Source organism: Halichoerus grypus, chromosome 1 (assembly GCF_964656455.1).
Source record: "Halichoerus grypus chromosome 1, mHalGry1.hap1.1, whole genome shotgun sequence".
Classification (NCBI taxonomy): domain Eukaryota; kingdom Metazoa; phylum Chordata; class Mammalia; order Carnivora; family Phocidae; genus Halichoerus; species Halichoerus grypus.
The window spans coordinates 163,635,094-163,654,909 of NC_135712.1; the positions used below are offsets into that span (position 1 = coordinate 163,635,094).

General features: G+C 57.5%; 1 protein-coding gene across 3 annotated transcripts in view; it reads left to right on the forward strand.

Annotated features, from left to right (window-relative positions):
- PLXND1 (plexin D1) overlaps positions 1-19,816 on the forward strand; it is a 59,038-nt gene that overhangs the window by 8,800 nt on the left and 30,422 nt on the right. For all 3 annotated transcript variants that reach the window (XM_036073607.2, XM_036073609.2, XM_036073608.2), the window contains exons 2-8: positions 9,595-9,771; positions 12,463-12,594; positions 12,855-12,955; positions 13,038-13,167; positions 14,550-14,727; positions 14,857-14,965; positions 15,394-15,496. In XM_036073607.2, the coding sequence (XP_035929500.2) occupies positions 9,595-9,771; positions 12,463-12,594; positions 12,855-12,955; positions 13,038-13,167; positions 14,550-14,727; positions 14,857-14,965; positions 15,394-15,496 (930 nt within the window). The remainder of the gene's footprint in view (positions 1-9,594; positions 9,772-12,462; positions 12,595-12,854; positions 12,956-13,037; positions 13,168-14,549; positions 14,728-14,856; positions 14,966-15,393; positions 15,497-19,816) is intronic.

Here is a 19,816-nt window from a genome sequence, read left to right on the forward strand (position 1 = left end):
TGCATCAGGCGTATGGCAAAGCTCTTTATATAGAGTCTATCTTTTCATCGCCCCGGAAATGGAATGAGATGAGTGTTATCCCTAATCTACAAAAAGGGGAAACCGAGGCCCAGAGAGGTTAGGTGACTTGCCTGAGGTCACACAATGGGTAAAAGGTGGAGCAGGTGTCTCGCTGCAGAGCTTGTGCTCATCCCCTTTACCCCCTGGTTCCTCCTGAAACATCGACTGAAGGGGTGTGATCCAGAGGGGCCCTCAAGGTCACAGTGGGAAGAGGTGAAAGGGTCCATCCTAAAGGGGAGGAAACAGACACCCAGCGCAGCCCTGGCCTTGCTGGGGCTGCTGTGAGGGGTGAGGGCTTCCCAGTGAGCCCAGCGCCCAGCATGGTCGCAGGCGTGGGGCTCCTGTCGCCCAGGACTGCAGGTGCCTCTGCCTTCACCCACCAGAGCCCACACCTCCTAGGCAGCATCTCCTGCCTGTCCTTGCTCCTGGTGGAGGGTTCTCTAGAATGTGGCAGTAAAGGAGGGGGCCCGCTTTGTTACATGGCAGCCCCCAAAAAGGAATGAGTCAGACTCTGCCCCTACCCTCCAGGGGCTCCCAGACAGTCAGGGAGGAGATCATGACAGAACATATGCCACAGCCAGGGCTGCACACTGCCTAGCCTCTTCTGAGGAAGTCCAGGAAGGCTTCCTGGAGGAGGGGGATGTTGGAGCTGGACTTGGGCAGATGGGGCTGGGGAAGGCATTCCAGCCAGAGGCAAAGGCCCAGAGATGTGGTAGAACGTGGCTTGGGTAGCAGGCAGAGATGAAGCTGAGAGTGTGTGGGGTCTGGGGTGCAGGCCAAGGATTTTGATGCTGTCCTGTGGGCTGTGGGGAGCCAGCAAGGCTTCTGGGGAGGAGTGAGACATAGTCGATCTGGTTCTAGAAGGGACTGCATAGCTGCTGGCCCCTCATCCGCCCTGCTAGGTGCTGGCAGAAGCAGGAGGCTCTCTCCCAGAGCCCCCACTGTGGCTGGACCAGGTGACTCCCGTGGGCCTCTCCAGCTCTGACAGCGGTGTAGGGATTGCCATGGAAACCAGCCGGTGCCGCGTGGGGACAGGCCTGGAAAGTCTGGCGCCAGCCACGTGCATTTGGATCCTGGCTACCCCCGGAGTGTGGCCGTTCTCTTCTTTTCAAAGCCCGTGTTTGGGCCAGAGCTGAACCCAACAGGCTGGCTTGGATGGGCCCCTGCACCACCCACTCTCCCGCTGACACTCAATGCCACCGAGATCTGAGATCTGCTGGGCCAGTGGGCCTGGCCCCTCCCTGTCCGCCATCCTTTACCCTGAAACACGATAAATCACACGCTAGAGGAGGGAGGAAGCTCGAAGCTCCATTATGAGGCCCAGCGAGGCCCCAGTGGGGCGTTAATCACGTAGTGCTTTCTGCTCTGATCGGTAAATAATGGGGGGGCAGTGGGCAGAGGCCTTGAAGTGGAGGCCAGGCCCGGGAAAGAAGCTAAATGGGGATCTGTGGTCACCTCCGCCCCCATGTCCCTCTCAGGGCCCGTCCAACATCTGTGTTTGAAGTGAACGAGCCCTCCAGAAGTGGCCATCTCCTTGATGGGCCTCAGTTTCCCTAGCTTGCCACCCAGGGCCTTTCCAGCTCCAGGCAGCCAGGCCCCCAGCAGCTGTTGGCCCTGCCCAGCGAGCATTGGGCGGACAGGCTGTGGTTAAGGGCAAGGACTCCGGAGCCAGCCTGCCTAGGTTTCAGGCTCGCACCTGGCCATTCTGGCTGTGTGACCCTGGACAAGTCGCTGCTCTGTGCCTCAGTTTCCCTTGCTGTAAAGTAGCACCGACTTATTAGGGTTAAATGAGGCTACACAGGCCGGGGCGCAAAGCCAACTTATTATTGTGTTGTTGCTACTACTGTATTGTTGTTATTTTAAAGCTGTCCCTTCCCGACTTGGGGGTGATCTCTGAACTGAGATGTGGGCAGCTGGTGAGAGGGACCCCTGTGTCACCTCCCTGTCCCCAGTACTTGGGACCCAGCCCAGAGATGTTTGCTGGGGCCTCCAAGCCAGCCCTGTCCCCTCCGCTGTGCCCACAGTCAGTTATATGATGACTCCGGGACGGAGGCCAGCACCCAGGGGACAGGGAGGAGGGTGTGAGTTCCAGTCCCTAGGGTTCCTTGGCCCCAGGAGGAGGAAGGCCAAATGTGCCCGAGAGAGGCAGCTCAGCTCTCAGCTTCTCCTGGCCCACATCCCCTCTAGGGGAAGAGGCTGGGACAGAAACCGTTCCAAGGAAAGGAGGGGCTGGAGCTGCAGTGCTCTGCCGCCCCGCCCCCCATTAGAGCTGGTGTGGGGGGAGTGACTACCCCGGGCAGGGAAGAGCCGCTGGCTGCCCATCCCACACTGGGCTCCTCTGGGACCCCAGGGGGAAGGGCTGGAAATGGGGCCAGGCTGGGCCAGAATGAGAAACAGCTTCAAGAAGGGGGAGCTGGGTGTCTGGGGGGGGCCGTGTCCAGCTAACAAAACAATGGCTGCTTGAGTCAGCGGCTGTGGTAGGAGTTCCCAAGCAGGCCTGAGCAGAGTGGGCCTCGGCCGGGCTCCCAACACGCGTGTCGTGGGTGAGGGTGGATGTGGTGGAGCGGCTTGTCCTGGGCGGCTCCCATGTGACCTGCCCAGCTAATGGGGAATGTTGACTGAGAATCTGCAGGGGTCAGTACCGAGGGCTGCTGTGAGCTGAGCTCTTTCCGGCAGCCCTTGATGGAGGGTGCAGTTATTGTCCCCATTTTACAGATGTGGAGACTGAGGCTCAGACAGGAAGCAGCGTCCCCTGGTGAGTAATGAGCAACGAAACTTGCTACGTCAGGAGCCTCAGTTTCTCTGTCTGTAACATGGGGACACAAGCGTGCGGCTGTGAGGTAGCTCTGCTCGGGGCCTACATGTAGCAGGTCTTCCGTCCAGCCGGACCTCTGACCTCAGCCCGGGGGCTGTCCTTCCAGCCTGCAGCCCGCGTGGTGGCTGGGCCTGGGGTGCCGGCTGTGGCGAGACAGACATACCGTGCTCAGGATGGCCTGGCTGGCTGGTTCACACAACCCTTCCAGACGGTCCTCAGCTGGCCTGGATGAATGCAGGGCTCTGGGGCTAGGTGACCCACCTCGTGCAGAGGGGATCAGGGAAACAGAGCAGGCCTCTCTGAAACGCTGGAAGGGTCTACCCAAGCTGCCGCGTCCATTGCTACTTCTCGGGGTCTCCTCCCGCACCTGATTCAGGCAGCCTGGGGTCAGGTAGGGGATTGTGGCGCTGTGTGGCCTGAGGAAGCCTCTGCCCCTCTCTGTACCTTGGTTTCACCTGGGCTCAGAGCCAGGCCCCTTGGCTGTTGTTCCGTGGCCCAGTTGCGCGCACTCTCCCCGCCTGCCCCTCCAGGAAGTCAGCGTCTTGATCACCCACTGGGAGGTGCTGGTATTTCCTTCCCCGGCAGCGGGCGGCTTCCTCCGTGGTGTGGGGGCCTTTGCCACGTGCCCTTCAGAGCCAGCTCCATCCTGTTTCCTCCCTGGGCCGGCGCACAGTAGGCCCACGGCTCTTTCCATGACTCAGTTTACCGTCAGTGGAGGTGTCCGCTCAGGGGAGCCATAGCCCATTAGCTGCGGTTTCTGAGAAGCTGCACGGGCTAACGTGGGAGGGAGGAGTTTGGGTTTGGAGTCACAGGCTGACTGACCTGACTGAGTACCCGCGTGGTCAGCCATGAGGGTGACCTTGAGAATGGTCAGGGCTTCTGAAGAAGGCTGGGGGAAGGACTGCTCACCTGGGCTCTGTGTGCGGCAACAATCCCGCAGAGTTTAGTGGTTCCTTTGTGTAGGCCTCCTGCAGACTGCCTGTCAGACCCCCGTGACCACCCTACCCGATCCTTGCTTGTTCCCTCTCCTCTAGTCCTTGTCTCTGGGGCATTCTCCTGAGGGAGACTTCCTTGTCCTTGGCTGTCCAAGCTGAGGGAAGAGTTGGCAGGGGAGGGCATTGAGGGGAGCCCCAGAGGGGGGCAGGCCAGGTAGAGCAGGGCCTTGGGGCCCAGGAGCAAAGTTTGGGTTTATGTTGAGGGCACTAGGGATCCATTGATGGCTGTTGAGCTGCAGAGGGGACACCCTGGTTTGTGGTTGCTTTTTTTTTTTTTAATAAACTTTTTATTTTGGAATACTTTTAGATTTACAGGAAAGTTACGACGATAGTACAGGTAGTTCCTGCATATCCTTCCCTCCATTTTCCCCATTGCTAAGGTTTTACACTCCCATGGTACATTTGTCAAAACTAAGAAACCAACATTAGTACTTTGCTCTCAACTGAACTCCAGACTTTACTCCACAAGTGTTCTTTCTCTTTTCCAGGATCCCATGTTGTACTTAGTGCCTTACAGTTTTGTTTTGTTTTTTTTTTTTTTAAGATTTTATTTATTTATTTGACAGAGAGAGACACAGCGAGAGAGGGAACACAAGCAGGGGGAGTGGGAGAGGGAGAGAAGCAGGCTTCCCGCCGAGTGGGGAGCGCGATGCGGGGCTCGATCCCAGGACCCTGGGATCATGACCTGAGCCGAAGGCAGACGCTTAACTGACTGAGCCCCCCAGGCACCACCCAGTGCCTTACAGTTTTAAAAAGCTCCCTTTGGCCACTGTGGAGGGAGAAGAGGGGGCTTGGTCCAGTCCCAGCCCAGGTGTATTTTTTAACACCCAAAAGGGATGGTGTGTGCTTCCAGCTCCTCATGGTGAAACTTCGCTTTCCTGGGATCTTGGGTCGATAACAGTCAAACACTTGAGGTGGGAAAGTGCCCTCAATTCCTGAGCACAAAGCCCCAACAGCTGGTGTCTTCTATCCCTGGGACAGAACTCCTGGGCCTTGAAGTCTGCCACCCGGCCTACCATTGCTGCCTGACCCTCCTCAGAGTGCCACCTACAGTGGAGCTGAGGTTTGGTGGGGTCTGCAGGCAGGATGCAGAGGCCTGAGAAACTGGGCTCTTGAAGCTCTTGCTCCAGCCGGCTTCCTGGGGAGAGAAAGTCAACACAATTACAGTTGGTAGTGAAATCAATATGTCAAGAGTTTTAATGGGAAAGTGGGCAGAGCTGAGCTTTGGCCCCAGGAGGCAGCTAGCTGAAGAGAGAGGGTGTGTCCTGCTCTCAGAAAAAAAGCTGAGACCCGCAGCAGCTATTGCTCGTCCCATTTAGAGAGGGATACGCTGAGGTTCTTAGAGGAACCAAAAGTAGCAGCCCGGTGCTGCCTGGGCCTAAACACCTGACTCCCCTATGTTGCCACACACACAGTAGGCATACAGTTGGCCCATATGTTGCTCTAGTTCTCCAGCACCCAGCATGGCAGTGTTGTTCGCAATCTCTGTTTGGAAAAGAAGCAGCTGAATATAGTCAATCACACTTTAGTCAAAATTAGTCTCCTCTCTTTAGTAAACAGTCATCCTAGAGCACAGTCTCTACCCTGGAGAAGCTCATGTTTATGCTACCATGATAAATGAAAGTGGTAACCAGCACAGTGCTGTCCAGAAGAGGGGAGATTTTTTCTGAGTCACATCTTGAAAGCTGGTGAAAAACTTGCTGCCTGGACATGTCTGGCAAAGGGACTAACATGGGTCAAGACAAGGGAGACTGATGGGCCAGGGGAAGTATGAGGGCTCAGAGGTGTGGGAAGGGCATTGGCTGCTAAGGGAGTAACGGTTATGAAGGATCAGGAGCCTGGGTGGGAAGGTGTGGCCACACTGGAGGAATTACAGAGGTTGGTGTGGTCAGAGCAGAGGGTGGGACAGAGGAAAAAAGCGAGACTTGAAGCCTGAGCAGCTGGAACCAGACCACAAAGGCCTTGAATGCCAGGCCTGATCCTGAGGAGAGCTGGGAGCTGGAGATGGGTTTGACGCCAGGGAGGATTTAATCAGTTTTGTGCTTAGAAAGGTGGCTCTACTGGATTGGAGGGAGCTGCTGGGAGAGGCCAGCCCTCCCCTGCTCCCAGGGGAATTTGTGTTTTGAAAGACCTATGGAAAGTGAGACTTGAGGGAAGGCCGGTGCTAAGGGAGGAATTTCAGGCAGCGTCAGCCGGTCAGGGTGGTATTTTGGGCCCCTGGAGCTAACTGCCCCCGGAGACCAAGTTCGGTGGAGGCCACACTTGGGAGGGCTGCTGCGTCCCCAAGGGCACTGTCCCCCTTTCCCAGGCCTGCAGCCCCCTCCCCCAGCAGGGGAAGCATTTCCCGCCTGCTCCGTGGACATGGGTCCCAGCTTCCACTTTTGAGCCAGTTCGAAGCCTTGTGATTTCCCCTGGCAGTCCGGAGTCAGCTTCCCCTCAGAGCACAGATCATCCAGAGCAGCTGATGGGGGGTTACTTCTCCTTTAAAAATTTTTTTTTAGATTTTATTTTTAGGATAAGAGAAAAAAAAAAAGTTGGAGGAAAGGCTTTTTAGAAAATTCCTTCGGTACAGAATTAATGGCTTGTGAACGTCAGGGCGGGCAGGCGAGAGCTGGATTCCCGGCGTGTTCCTGCCTCATCCTCTCTGCCGCGACCGGCCCACAAATCACCCTCATCTGGGTGCCCCGTCTGGCTTTTCCTGGCTGGCTGGGGTCTCCCATTGTGGGGCCCAGGGCAGAAAACCCTAAGGGTGTCATCCGGGGCCTCCTAGGTCTTCCCTTCCCTCCCCCCGTCCCAGAGCTCAGGGAGGAAAATCATGTTCTCCAGGCAAGGGTTTACAATTTTAATTTTAAAACAGCTTATTATTTCATGACGCAAGTAATCCATATTCAGTGAAGAGAAGTTATGTAACCCCTAGGAGAAGCTTCCCTCATGGCAGGCCTCAGGCCCAAGTGCCCGCTCTCCCGCCTACTTGCTGACAGAGCTCCCCTCACCTCTTCCCTGCAGCTGCAGGATGGCTGAGGGGTGGGCCCGGGACCAGGAGAGGCCGCTGGGGGAAATGGTCCAGCATCCCCTTTCCACAGCTGTCCCCCACCTCAGGCACACACAGAATGAAGTCAGGCAGGGTAGGTCTGAAGCTGCAGGACAAGAGGGAGCCAATTATGTGACAGTCTGGGGAATGACACTCTGGGCAGAGGGAACAGCATGAGCAAAGGCCCTGAGGTAAGGCCCAGTGTTTGAGGAACAGAAACGAGCCTCCCCCTCCCGTGGCTGGAGTGGAGGAGTATGGGTGAGGAGGGTATGGGATGGGTTTAGAAGGGCTGGGGCCCCTGATGGGAGGATTTAGGATTCAGTGTTTATTCTGAGTGTTGTGTAAGCCATCAGAGGGTATCAAGCTGGGGAGGCCTCTTCGCATTTTTCAAGGGCTCACTTGGCAGCTGTGTTCAAGGGGACATGTCGAGGTCAGAGCAGGCCCAGAAAAGAGGGGCTGGGAGAGCCTCCCGGGGGAGAGGCTGCCTTAGGGGCTCCTGGGCAGTCCAGCTGGAAAGCTTTAGAGGTAGGCATGATTTGTCCCAAATTCCAGTTTATAATATTTGAGTGACAGTCCTATCTGAAACAGCAGCAGCGTCAGCTAGCACTTCGGAGCATTTAGGCGTAGTGCGGGCGCTTCCCAACCAATGAGCTCATCCCACTTCTTGTGAGGGGAGTGCGAGAGATGCGCCTACTTAATAGTTAAAGAAACGGAGGCTCAGAGAAGCGAGGTCACTTGCCCGGTCACCCCCGGCCATCCTGTGGAAGACCACCTACTCTCGGGTTCTGGCCCAGGGGCGGCCTCAGCCCCACCCCACCTCTGGGCTCAGGGCCTGGCCGCCCAGGGACGCTCTGGGATACAGGTCTCACCTAGAAGCCTGTGGGGCCTGAAACTGTGTTTATTCGCCCAAGGACAGGTGGACCTGGTATTTATTGTTTGTTTTTGAAAACTAGCTGGGCTTTTGAGCAAACCGCACACGGGCACATCATCAGTGGCTTAGGCTTGCAAAAAGCACAAATGAGAAATTAAAAAAAAAAAAAAAAAAGAAAACAACACAAAGACTCTAAGGCTGCTCCCTAAAGCTGGTTCCGATGCTACATTCTAGTGACCTTCTGAGTCCCTGCTCAGAGCTTCCGCTGCCCATGTTCCAGCGTCCAGGGGGCTGAGGGGGGCTCAAGTCTGCTGCTAGTTTCAGTCATAGAGGCATGACACTGCAACTGGTGATCTAGAGTGGGCTCCTTCCCCTCTGAACCTCAGTCTCCCCATCTGTGACATGGGACCTCATAGGGTGGCCAGGATATAGGGAGTTGATGCCCAGGCCTGGTACAGTGTCAGTTCTCAGTAAACGCAGCCTGTTATTTTTTTTTTTAAGATTTTATTTATTTATTTATTTGAGAGAGAGAGAGAGAGCACACAGAGGGAGAGGGAGAAGCAGACTCCCCGAGTAGCAGGGAGCCCGACGCGGGACTCGATCCCAGGACCCTGAGATCATGACCTGAGCTGAATGCAGACGCTTCACCGACCGAGCCACCCAGGCGCCCCAAACACAGCCTGTTATGTTCACCATCATGACTGTTACCTTATTGTGGATGCACCAGCTTTACCAAAACGGCCCTATGACGCCCTGTGACTTTTCTCAGCCGGGGATCTTTGTGCCTCGATCCATACGGATTTGTGGTGTCACTCAGTGGTGGGGGCGGCTCTCCTGGACGATGCGCCATTATCTTCCTGCTCCATCCCGCAGGACCCTGAGGTTGTGTCCCCCTGTCCACTCTTCTAAACCATCCTTGTGTCTGCATCCTTGTGGATTTGCACGATTATCTTCCCAAAGGTGTTTTCCTGGAGGCCTGTTTGGTATTTTTGTGCAAATTGCAGAAGGAACCTTCAGAAGGAGCAACAAGACCCAGGGAGGGGGTGGGAACAAGTCCAGGGCATGGCTGGGGGCTGGGGTTGTCTCACTCCAGCGTGTGCTGGGACTGATTCGCCACTTGGAGTGGTGCTGGGCCGATGCGGACGGCAGGGCTATGCACTTGGACGCACCTTGCCTTGGTCTGCCCGTCTGTAATGTGGGCAGATGAGGGGGATGCATGGTCGTGGGAGAAAGGGAGGGCCTCGGTGTGGGGAGGCCTCAGTCTGGGGTCTGGTGAGCTGCTGGGAATTTGGATGGTGGTGCTGGGGTCAGAGCAGGGGCCCCGGGAGGAGGAAACCCCCTGGCTGCTGTGGAGACCCAGCCAAGGCAGGAGGGACGCCTCTTGGGTAGCAGCAGGTCAGCTGAAGCGGAGGATGGCCTCGGGAGGTCTGGTGTGGGCTTCTCTGCCCTGCCGGCTGTGGCCGGCCACGAGGGGCAGCTCCAAGTCCATGAGGGTGTGTGGGCCTCACCCTGTCCTTACCTCACTGGCCTCCTGACCTTGTCCCGCTGCCAGCTCTTCCTGCCTCCATCACAGAACTTTTCCTGTATGGTTCCTACCTACCTGAAACGTCGTCCCCTTGGGGCAGCTCTGTGACGAACGCTGAGGTCAGGGGTCAGTCTACGGGGGATAGGGCCCTGCTTGTGTTTGGGCCTCAGCCCGGACCTGGGCATGTAAAGCCACAGCTGGACTTTAAAGCTCTGATACTGAGGCCTGACATACAGTGTGGGCAGGGAGCCAAAGAAGGTTCTAGAGCCAAGGCCTGACATCCTGCTTCTTTTGCAGCTGCAGCCAGAGCAACTGGACTGTGGGGCTGCCCACTTGCAGCACCCGCTGTCCATCCTGCAGCCCCTGAAGGCCACGCCTGTGTTCCGAGCCCCGGGCCTCTCCTCTGTGGCCGTGGCCATGGTCAGCAACTACACCGTGGTCTTCCTGGGCACAGTCAGTGGGCGGCTGCTCAAGGTAGGGCTGGGGGGGCCAGGGCTGGGGAGGCTGAGGGGAGGCTGAGTCTGAGGAGGCTGTACACGTGGCCTCTGCAGGCCCGATATTAGCCCTCGTTCTCTCCGGTTTGCCCTCATACCATACAGTTTACAAAGCATCTTTCACATCCATTTCTTCTACTCTTGCTCATAACAAGAAGGGCCGTGTCCTGCAGAGGAGGGAAACCAGGCCTGAGAGAGGCCCTTCTCTTGGGTCTCTAGGACTCGGGCTTTGAAGCAGCGGGATCTCTGTTCAGGTCTCTGGGCTCTGCCAATGCTAGCTACTTGACCTTGGACAGTGCATTTTCTCTCTCTGAGCCTCAGTTTCCCCATCTGTGGAGGGTTGTAAGCCCTGCCTCTTGAGACAGTTGTTGGGCTTTGACAGGGGAAGACCACAGCCTGGCAAGTGGGGGCTCTCTTGCCATTTCCTCCCCATACCCCGCTGGCCTCCCTCTGAAGATTCCCCCTCCCCCACCCGCCCCAACCAAGATGACTGCTTTCTGGAGGTAATGATTCCTGGAGCTGGGAAAGGTGAGAGGACTCTTACCACCATGGGGTAGGAAGGACTTTCCAGGGCCTGGGCCAGCTTCCTCCCAGCCACCTCCCATCCCCTGCCTGTCAGGAAAGCCAGCTGCCTGGCACAGCTCCAGTGTGTACCAGGCCCTGGCCTAATTGACTCAGATCCGATAACTCAATTCCCTCAGCTGCCCAGGCAGACGCCACGGGCTGGTGGGGCGGGGGGTGTGTGGCTGGGGATCAGTGCCCTGGCTGCCTGGCCCCGGGACCCTAGCTGGCTCACTAGCAGTGGTGGGGGAGGGGCCAGGTGTGGGAGCAGGGAGGGGGCGGGGGGCACCCTTCTCAGCCTTTGAAGCCCCACTGAGGGTCCTTAGGACAGTGGGACTCATGTTTTGGGGTCAGATTCTTGGATTTAGATCCTGGCTCTGCTGGCCCCAGCTGTGTGACCTGGGGGTGGTTGCTTCTCACCCTGAGCCTCAGTTTCCTCATCTATCATGGGGAAAATGAGCTGGACCATCCCAGACTGTGGTCAGAGTCTACTGTCCCCTGTGAGGGAGGTAGCGCCAGGATTCCCATTTCACAGATGAGAACACTAAGCCGCCGAGAGGGGAGGTGACTGCCCCCAAGTCACACAGTGAGAGCTGGGGTTGAATTCAAGGCCAGCTGACCAGGAGCCCACATGACCCCTCAACCCAGACCTCTTTACCCACCACCCTGCGCTGTGCACTGTCTTCTCCCACCAGCCCTTCCCTGTTCAGGGCTTAGATTACAGCACCTGGCCCGGGCTCTCGAGCACAGTAGGTGCTCAATAGATGTTTGAAGGAGTGGAAATAAGCTGAGTATCTGCTGGGTGCCTGGGGGGAAGGCTGGAGACTGAGCAGGGGCCAGACTGCCTGGGCAGACTCCACCAAGAGGCCAGCTGGGATGGACGATATCTCAGGGGCTGGAACAGAGCCTGTGGGAGGCTGGGAAGAGAGTAATTTCAATTTGGTGTGTGGAGAGCATTTGAGAAGCTCTTCTAGAGGAGGTACCAGGAGGACAGATCTTCGCTGAAGGGAGAGGAAGAGAAATACTCCAGCAGGGAACAGAGCGTGTGCGAAGGCCTAGAGGCTAGAATGCCGGAGTTGGGTTGAGGGGGGGTGGAAATGAGCCTGGAGGAGTAAGCTGAGGTCTGTTGTTGGGGCCTTGAATGCCAGAACAAGTTTATTCCATAAGCGGGAGGGAGCTACCAAAAGTTTGGAGCCCACAGAGGAGGGCCGGGCAGTAGGAGGCCCCTGGCAGCTGGCCCAGGGAGGCATCTAGACCGCTTGTCCCAACTCAGGGCCTGGCGGGGCCTCCAACAAGGCAGCATGCTAGCAATGTGAGGGGACAGCCAAAAAAGAACAAAGTTTGGTGGAGCTCTGGTGGGCACTGTCTGTTCTCAGGAGGACATGCAGAGGGGCTCTCAGAGCTAGGGGAGCTTCTAGGCCTCAGGTAGTCCTGGTCTTCCTCTTGCCGGGACCCTGGACCTCACCCCCTCCCCTCATCCTTGGACTGTGGGGTCAGACAGGCCTGGGCTTGCACTGTGACCCTGAAGTGTCTTCATTTTATGACTCACCAAGTCTGTAGCCTCTCTGGGCCTCAGTCTCCTCATCTGTGAAATGGGCACAAGAGGGGAGGAATGAGAAGTGTGGCCCCATCAGCGCTTTGCAGGCATCTTCTCCATGTGTGCTCACCATAGTCCTGAGGGGCGGGAGCCATCATGAGTCCCATTAGGTCAGGAAGCTGAGGCTCTGGCGGGGGGAGTGACAACTTGTACGTTTGTACAGCTTGTAAATGTCAAAGCCAGAATTCAAACCCACGTCCCTGCTCTGAGGCATGATGCCAGACAGCCTCCCAGAGAATCTTTTGTAAACTGTAAAGTCTGTATGTATTCACACGGTGGGATGTGCTGGGGAAGATCAGCGAGGGAAGGAGCTCCTGGTGGGGGCACCCGGCAAGGCACAAGTGTAGAGGCTGGACCCCCTGCCCTCCCTTACATGTCCGTGATTTCCCACTGGTCCCGGAAGGCCGGAAAGAGGATGAGGCTGAGACCCCAAGCCTCGGTCGGGTCCCCAGCTGCCGTGGGCACCATCCTGGCGCCCCGTCACCCTGATGCCCCCACCCCCACCCCCCACAGATCAACCTGAATGAGAGCATGCAGGTGGTGAGCAGGCGGGTGGTGACGGTGGCCTACGGGGAGGCTGTGCACCACGTCATGCAGTTCGACCCGGCAGACCCCGGTTACCTTTATCTGATGACGTCCCACCAGGTAAGGCCAGAGCCCCAGCCTGACGGGGCCCCCAGACATGCGAGCTTTCTCCCTCTCTTCCTCCCCGCAGGAGCACCTTCCCTCCCCATCCCCTTGGTCGGCTAGCCCTTCCCCTCCCAGAGTAGACACCGCCTCTGCAGGGGAAGCCCTGTTTCCCCACATGCCCCCTGTTATAGCCCCGAGCCTCAGTTTCCCCAGCGTCTCAGGGCCCTGGCCATGGCTGATTCCCCACGGAGCTGGGCCCTCACCTCTGCCTCCAGATGGCCCGGGTGAAAGTCGCTGCCTGTGCCATGCATGCCACCTGCGGGGACTGCGTGGGGGCCGCCGACGCCTACTGCGGCTGGTGTGCCCTGGAGACACGGTGAGGCTCCCTGGGGCAGAGGCTGGGCATGGCGGGGCGGGGGGAGCCCACCGGGGGCCTGACCAGCGCCCCGCCACTCCAGGTGCACCCTGCAGCAGGACTGTGCCAGCTCCGACCAGCGGCATTTCTGGACCAGTGCCAGCGAGGGCCCCGGCCGCTGTCCCGCCATGACGGTCCTGCCTGCAGAGATCGACGTGCACCAGGAGTACCCAGTGAGTCGCAGGGGAGCCAGCGCTCAGCTCGGGGGCGACACGGGGTGGGACGCCGCCCTTCATCTGGCCCCCAAGCCCTGAGAGGTGGAGACTCCTGCGCATGGTGCCCCAGGGACCCGGAGGCGAATAATGAGAATGACTGGGCTTTGCTGAGCTCTCACTGAGTGCTCAGCACTCGCTCTGCCCGAGACGGTCACCTCTGTTAGGCCTCACACAACTCTGTGAAGTGGATGCTCTTAACATCCCCATTTTACAGATGAGGAAATTGAGGCACAGAGAGGGAAAGTGACTTGCTCAGGGTCGTACAGCTAGGGATTAGGGGAGCTGGGATTTGAACTCAAGTGGGCAGGCTTTAGAGTCTCAGGAGGGAGGGCGCAAGTTGGAGGGTAGAAGGAGAGTGAGTCCCCAGCCCCCCCTCTTCCCGGCCCCAGTACAGGGAAGCGGCAGAGGGGCCACCAAGTGCCAGGCCACTATTGCTTGTTCTCAGATGAATCTGCAGTGTGGAGGCCTGGAGCTGCTATAGTGGGCGGTATGGGGCAGGGGCTGAGGGACAGACAGCCCTGCCCTCAGTGACTTCTCTGAGGCTGGGTACCCTCATCCATCAACAGGGAGAGATGGTGGTTCTAAAGGGCCAGATGGGGCCTGGGGCTCCTCTGCACCCCTCTCCCCATTATCATGTATCACAGAGTCCTTCACATGCTTTATCTCATCAGGCGGACTGGGCATAGGTTTGTCCATCTATCCATTCATTCCATTCATGTATTCATTCATCAAATGTATTCTTGAGCACCTACTATGTGTTAAGTGCAGTTCTGGACTCTGGGGACAAAGTCTTGGCCCTTGAGCAGCTGCTTGTGGGGGCTGAGGGAATAGGCAAGGTAGGCTGCCAAGACAGGGGGAAAAGTATGATTGTGAAAAGGGAAGCAGAAGAGAGAGGGGTGGAGAACGGGGGGGGGGGGGGGGGGGAGGGGATCACTGATGTTTTAGACCAGGTCGGAGCTGGCCTTGTGCTGCAAATGTTGTCTTTGAGCAACACTTTGAAGTAGGTGAGTCAGCTGGGCCTCTGGGAAGAGCGTTCTGGGCAAAGGGAATTGCCCTGCGGTGAGAAAAGATTGGTAGATTTGAGAGACTCTCAGGGGAGGGGGTCAGAGAAGTCACGGGCACCAGATCATGTAAAGCCTCCTCGACTGCTGTCAGGTGGGCCGTTTCTTTGGGCAGCTGGGGAAACTGAGGCCTAGAGAGCCCCAGGTAGGATATGGCCCCCTGGCCTGGAGTCCCGGCCACCAGTGCCCCCCTTCTCCCAGGGTTGCTAGGGTGGGGGTGGGGCCGTGAGGGGAAAGGCCTGCTCCCCACTCCCCCAGCTGAGGGGCCCTGGCCCCCAGGGCATGATCCTGCAGATCTCGGGCAGCCTGCCCAGCCTCAGTGGCCTGGAGATGACCTGTGACTATGGGAACAACATCCGCACCGTGGCCCGGGTCCCAGGCCCCGCCTTTGGCCACCAAATCGCCTACTGCAACCTCCTGCCGAGGGACCGCTTCCCGCCGTTCCCGCCCCACCAGGGTAAGTGCCTCACTCACCGGGCATTCCACACCGTGGAATGTCAGGCATGGGGGTCCTGCTATCACAGCCTCCGAGTGGAGACCCCGACCCCTTTGTCCTTCTCTCCCTGGTTCCCCGGGTCCATTCTAGATCACGTGATTGTTGCGATGTCTGTGAGGGTCAACGGGCGGAATATCGTCAGGGCCAATTTCACCATCTACAATTGCAGCCGCATTGGACAAGTGTATCCGCACACGGCGTGAGTGGGTCAGGGCGCTTGCCTCCAGGTGGTGGGCGGGGGGGCGGGGAAGGGTCTCTGCTCCCAGGAAGGCCCTTGGAAGACAAATGGTGGTGTCCTAGAGGCAGATAGGACCCTCGCTTGTTCGCTTGCCAGTTCGTTTACCGTGCTGCAAACCCTCGCTGGGCTTCCGGGAGCACTCAGGCCGCAGGGGCAGAGAGAAGTGCTTTCATCACACTTAATTTCGTCTCCTAAAGGTCCTGCTTGTCTCTTTCCTCCTTGCATACCTATTGTAGGGAGCTCACTATCTTAAGAGTGCCCAAGCCCCTGATGATGCAGAAGACCTTTTCCCCCCGCGTTGGGATCTGCTTCTTGGGTCCCAGTTCCCGGGGGCGGGGGGCGGAGTGAGGGTGGGGAGCTGAGTGTCTGAGGGGCCCCTTGTCTTCCAGCTGCACCAGCTGCCTGTCGGCACAGTGGCCTTGTTTCTGGTGCACCCAGCAGCATGCCTGTGTCTCCAACCAGTCACGGTGTGAGGCCTCCCCCAATCCCGTGGTAAGTTAGGCCTGGGGGGATGCCCTCTGCCTCTTTCATTACCATTTTTTTTTTTAGTACATTGAGAACATTTCCACGTCATTAAATTTTCTTCCTGGCACCAGATCTAACAGCTGCGCTGGGCTCATCACATAACAGCACATTTAACCAATCCCCTATTGTTGGATATACTGATCACTTCCCATTTCTTTCTTGTGTTCTGATATAGCCAGGGCATGGTGTGTGTCCTTGATTATTCCCTGGAGACCAGTTCTAGAAATGGCACTTTGGGGGTGAAAACGGGGCCATATTTTTACACCTTTAACTCAACTGCCTCCAGAAAGCCTGAGCCAGTTTAAACTCCCACCTGCAGTAGGAGAGCCCCTTTCTGCACATTTTGCTGATACCAGCTAGTTTGTTGTTTTTTTTTTTAAGATTTTATTTATTTGAGAGGAGAGAGAGAGCGAGAAAGAGCATGAGTGGGGGGTGGGGGGCAGAGGGAGAGGGACAAGCAGACTCCTTGCTGAGCAGGGAGCCCAACATGGGGCTCGATCTCAAGACCCTAAGATCATGACCTGAGCTGAAGGCAGATGCTTAACTGACTGAGCCACCCAGGTGCCCCGATACTGGCCAGTTTTAAATCTTAACCTGTAACATTTTCAACAACCACGTGGGATCAGGGCAGTTGTCCCTGAGGCCAGGAAGTACCAGGCTGGGACCTTGAATCCAAGCCCCTCTGGCTTGGGCCCATGTTCTCCTGCCTTCCCCAGATCAGGAATTGGGCTGAAAGGCCCTCACCTTGGTCTCCCCATGGGCGCTGGGGACCCCGGGGCAGGTGATTGCTTGGGCAGAGAAGGTGAGCTGGCCTCAGGAACCACATGTGTCCAGGTCCTGTTGCTTCTGTGGTCCCTTGAGCTCTACAGCTGGCCAGGATCCAGGCCCTTCTGGGTACTCTGGAATGGCTGGATTGAATCAATTACACTGGGGTGGGCGTGGTGGGGAGAGTTGGGGGATGAGGGAAATACAAATGAAAATGCCACATACCTTGTGGCTGGTTGGTTTCTGCGGTGTGTTCACTCGCAGGGTGGCCTTCTGCCTTTGCCCAAAAAGCTTCTAAGGCCACCCCAGCCTCGGTCCAGTGATGACCAAATGGGATTCCTGAGGCTTTGGCTGGGGCTGTCATGCTCAGCCAGGTGGTATGGCTAGATTGGGGCAGGGGTGGGGGGGCCAGGGTTTTGAGACCACAGCTCATCACCTCCTAGACCTCTGACTTGTGTTAGAGCTGTGAGGGGTCAGGATAAGGCACTGAGTCGCTGCCTGAGGCTCCTCCCTCCAGGAAGGGGATGTTCCTGCCCATTTTCCAGATGGTACAACTGAGGTAGCCAATATCGTTCTGGGGGCGCTGGTTCCTAATAGGAGGAGGTCACCCTGGGCATGTATTCCAGGGAAGCAGCCCCAGTCCCTAGAGCATCTGAAGCCCCAGCCTCTTGGCTCTGGGCTCAGAGAATCTCATCAGGAATCCTCCAAGCAGGTGTAGAGGTAAGTGTGCAGGTGCTAAGAGGGGGGGCCCCATGGCCCACACCTGGAATCCTCTGGTCTCTGCACCTCCTGCCTGAGCCTCAGAACTGCTTTGAAAAAGAGTCATCCAGGAGCTTAACTCAAAGGACCGACACAGTAACATGGGGCTTCTGGCACTGGGGAAGAGGCCCAGGGGAGTCTGTGTGGCCAAACCGTAGGGGAGGCCCCCAGGCCTCTGCATTGGACCCCAGGTTTCCAGTCTAGGCCAACCAGGACTCCTGTTCTCATTTGGGGTCCACATCTTCCAGCCCCAAGCCCAGGGCTTGGTACATAGTAGGGAGTCAGGGAATGTGAACGTAAAGCATTTGTGTTGGCAGCCTGAGTCCTGTGCTCTAATCTACAGGGATGATGGGGTGAGGAGGACCCAGCCTCAACACGGTTCATTCAGCATTGATTGGGCATCCTTTGTATGCCTGAGTCTGCACGAGGCACTGGGAAAGAACCCAGTTAGGCATAGTTCTGCCCTCCCCATCATGAGTCAAGAGCCCGAGGTGTGAGTTGTGGCTGTGTGATCCTGGGCAAGCTCCCGAACCTCTCTGTGCCTGTTTCCGCATTGCCTATTTTACTTACTGTCAAATTACCCATTTTACTACTTTAAAATGGCCTTCCTTTGCTGTGCAGGGAATCTGGAGCTGCAACTATGAAGCGGTAGCCCCATACGTGGCCCGTAGTAGGTACTCACTAAAAGGCCACTGTGCTCCTCCGGAGCTGGTGGCCGCTTTGCTGGGTGGGCCAGGGAGCCCTTCTCTGGGAAGGGGACCTTTGTGCAGGGTCCTGACAGATGCGTAGGAGCTCACCAGTCTGCAGGTGTTTCTGTGGCGGCATCCCATAAACCGTCCCCCCCCCAGGTCTGCAGCTCTAGGGGCCAGGAGCTGGGGTGGGGAGCACAGAGAGGGCCTGTCTTAGAAGATTATTGTAATCTAGCAAGAGAAGAGGCAGCCCCCTCCCCAGGCCTGCAGAAGGCTCTGACTGATACTTAAGTTGGCACTTAATTACATCTCAGTTAGCCATGCGGGCGCCATGCTCCTGGTCAGGTGGTGGGCGGGGGAGGTTTGCACATCTGTCTGTGCCCCTTGAGCACTGGGAGGAGAGAGTAGGGCTTGGGCTAGGCCGGGAAGGTGTCCCAGGGGAGGTGCTGGGGACCGAGTCTCCTGTTACTTTCCCATTTCCTAGTGGGCCCCAGAAGGAGAAAGTGGAGGAGGGGAGAAGAGATGGGAGGGCAGGCCCCCTCAAAGGCGTGGATGCATCTGTGAAACTGAACTTCATTAGGAGCCAGTGGGGAGAGTGGTTTGGTAGGAACAGGGGACAGCTTAGGGGGCTGTTACAGTACAGAAAGGTAGGAAGGGACCCGGTGTGGTGGATTCAGGGTCCCTGGGCCAGCCATGTATTGGGACATCAGTTCTTGACCCTTGGACATGGGAGAGACTGCAAGAGAGTCTGTGAGTCCCTCTGTGAACCAGCACACGCTGGGCTCCCATCGGGTTGATGGTGGCTCCCGGCACTGTTGACCCAGCATCTGTCCTCATTCCTGGTGTCCCACCTTCTCAGCTCTGCTGGAGTGTGGGGAATTGGCCGTGGTTTCCTGAACCCGCAGGCTCTGCCCCATGTGGCACTCCAGCAAAGGGCAGAAACTACTCAGCCTCTTTCTGAGGTGTCCATGGCTTGGCTTGGGATGGGACAGGGAGGCCCCTGTCCTTTGGTTGCATGTGGGGAAACCCTCGTTCAAACTGGACTTGCCCCAACAGAATTAATTGACTTGTGAGTGTGAAGTCTGGGGGGTGCGTCACTTTTAGGTACAGCTGGATCCAGGGGTTCCTGCCATGTTTTCGGGACTCCCCACCCCTCTGGGTGGGCTTCATGCTCATGTGGCCCTCTCCTCTTGGTAGCCAAGTCAGCCTCAGCAGCTCCAGGCAGGCTCCTGATTTCCTGGCAGCCCCAGAAAACAAAAAGAGCTTCTGTCTCTTATTGGTTCTACAGAAGTCCCGTAGCTGACTTTCACTGGCTGAACTAGGGTCACTTATGCTCCCTGAACCAATTGCTGAGGCCAGGGCAGGCCTGGGACACCCGCCTATCCCTGGGGCTAGGGAGTAGAGTCAGTCTTCCCAAACCACAAGCCTGTGGGGGAAGTTCCCCAAAGGCCAAGCCAGACTTGGAGGCAGATGGTGGGGGCTGGAGGCTAGCAGCAGACGTTCCAGCTGGCCCCATGGAGGGTTAGCCAACTCTGGGGGGGGAGGTACCGAAGGAGGGCAAAGGGGCGCCAGGACCCTTAGCGTTGGTCCCACTCCGTAGAATGGGTACAAGCCTCCAAGTGGCCATGGGATCATAGATAAGGATCAAGGAGAATGGGAGGCCCTCAGGGGTGGTCCCATGTCATTCCCTCTGGGGGGCCTCCTGTAGAAGCTCCCCCTGCTCCGACCTCACCCCCCCAGCCCCTCCTGTCTGCCGCCGACCCACTGGTGGGGTGGAGCTGGGAGGACAGAGCTCAGAGCCCCCCCCGCCAGTCGCAAGGCAGAACTGGCAGGAGCCATGAAGACTGATTGCAAACATGTGGGTTCCATTCTCTGAAATTCCATGGGGTTTACACACAAGACTGCGGCAGACAGCAGCTCGGAGGGACAGAGATTTGTGTGTGCTCACACTGAGCTGGACACGAGCTCCTCCCCCCCAGCCCCGCAGAACGGTCAGCTCAGGAGGCCTCGCCCGGGCCTGCCTGTGCTATTGTTTCAGCCAAGGCCTCTGCGGCCCGCACCAGGCGCTGCTCCC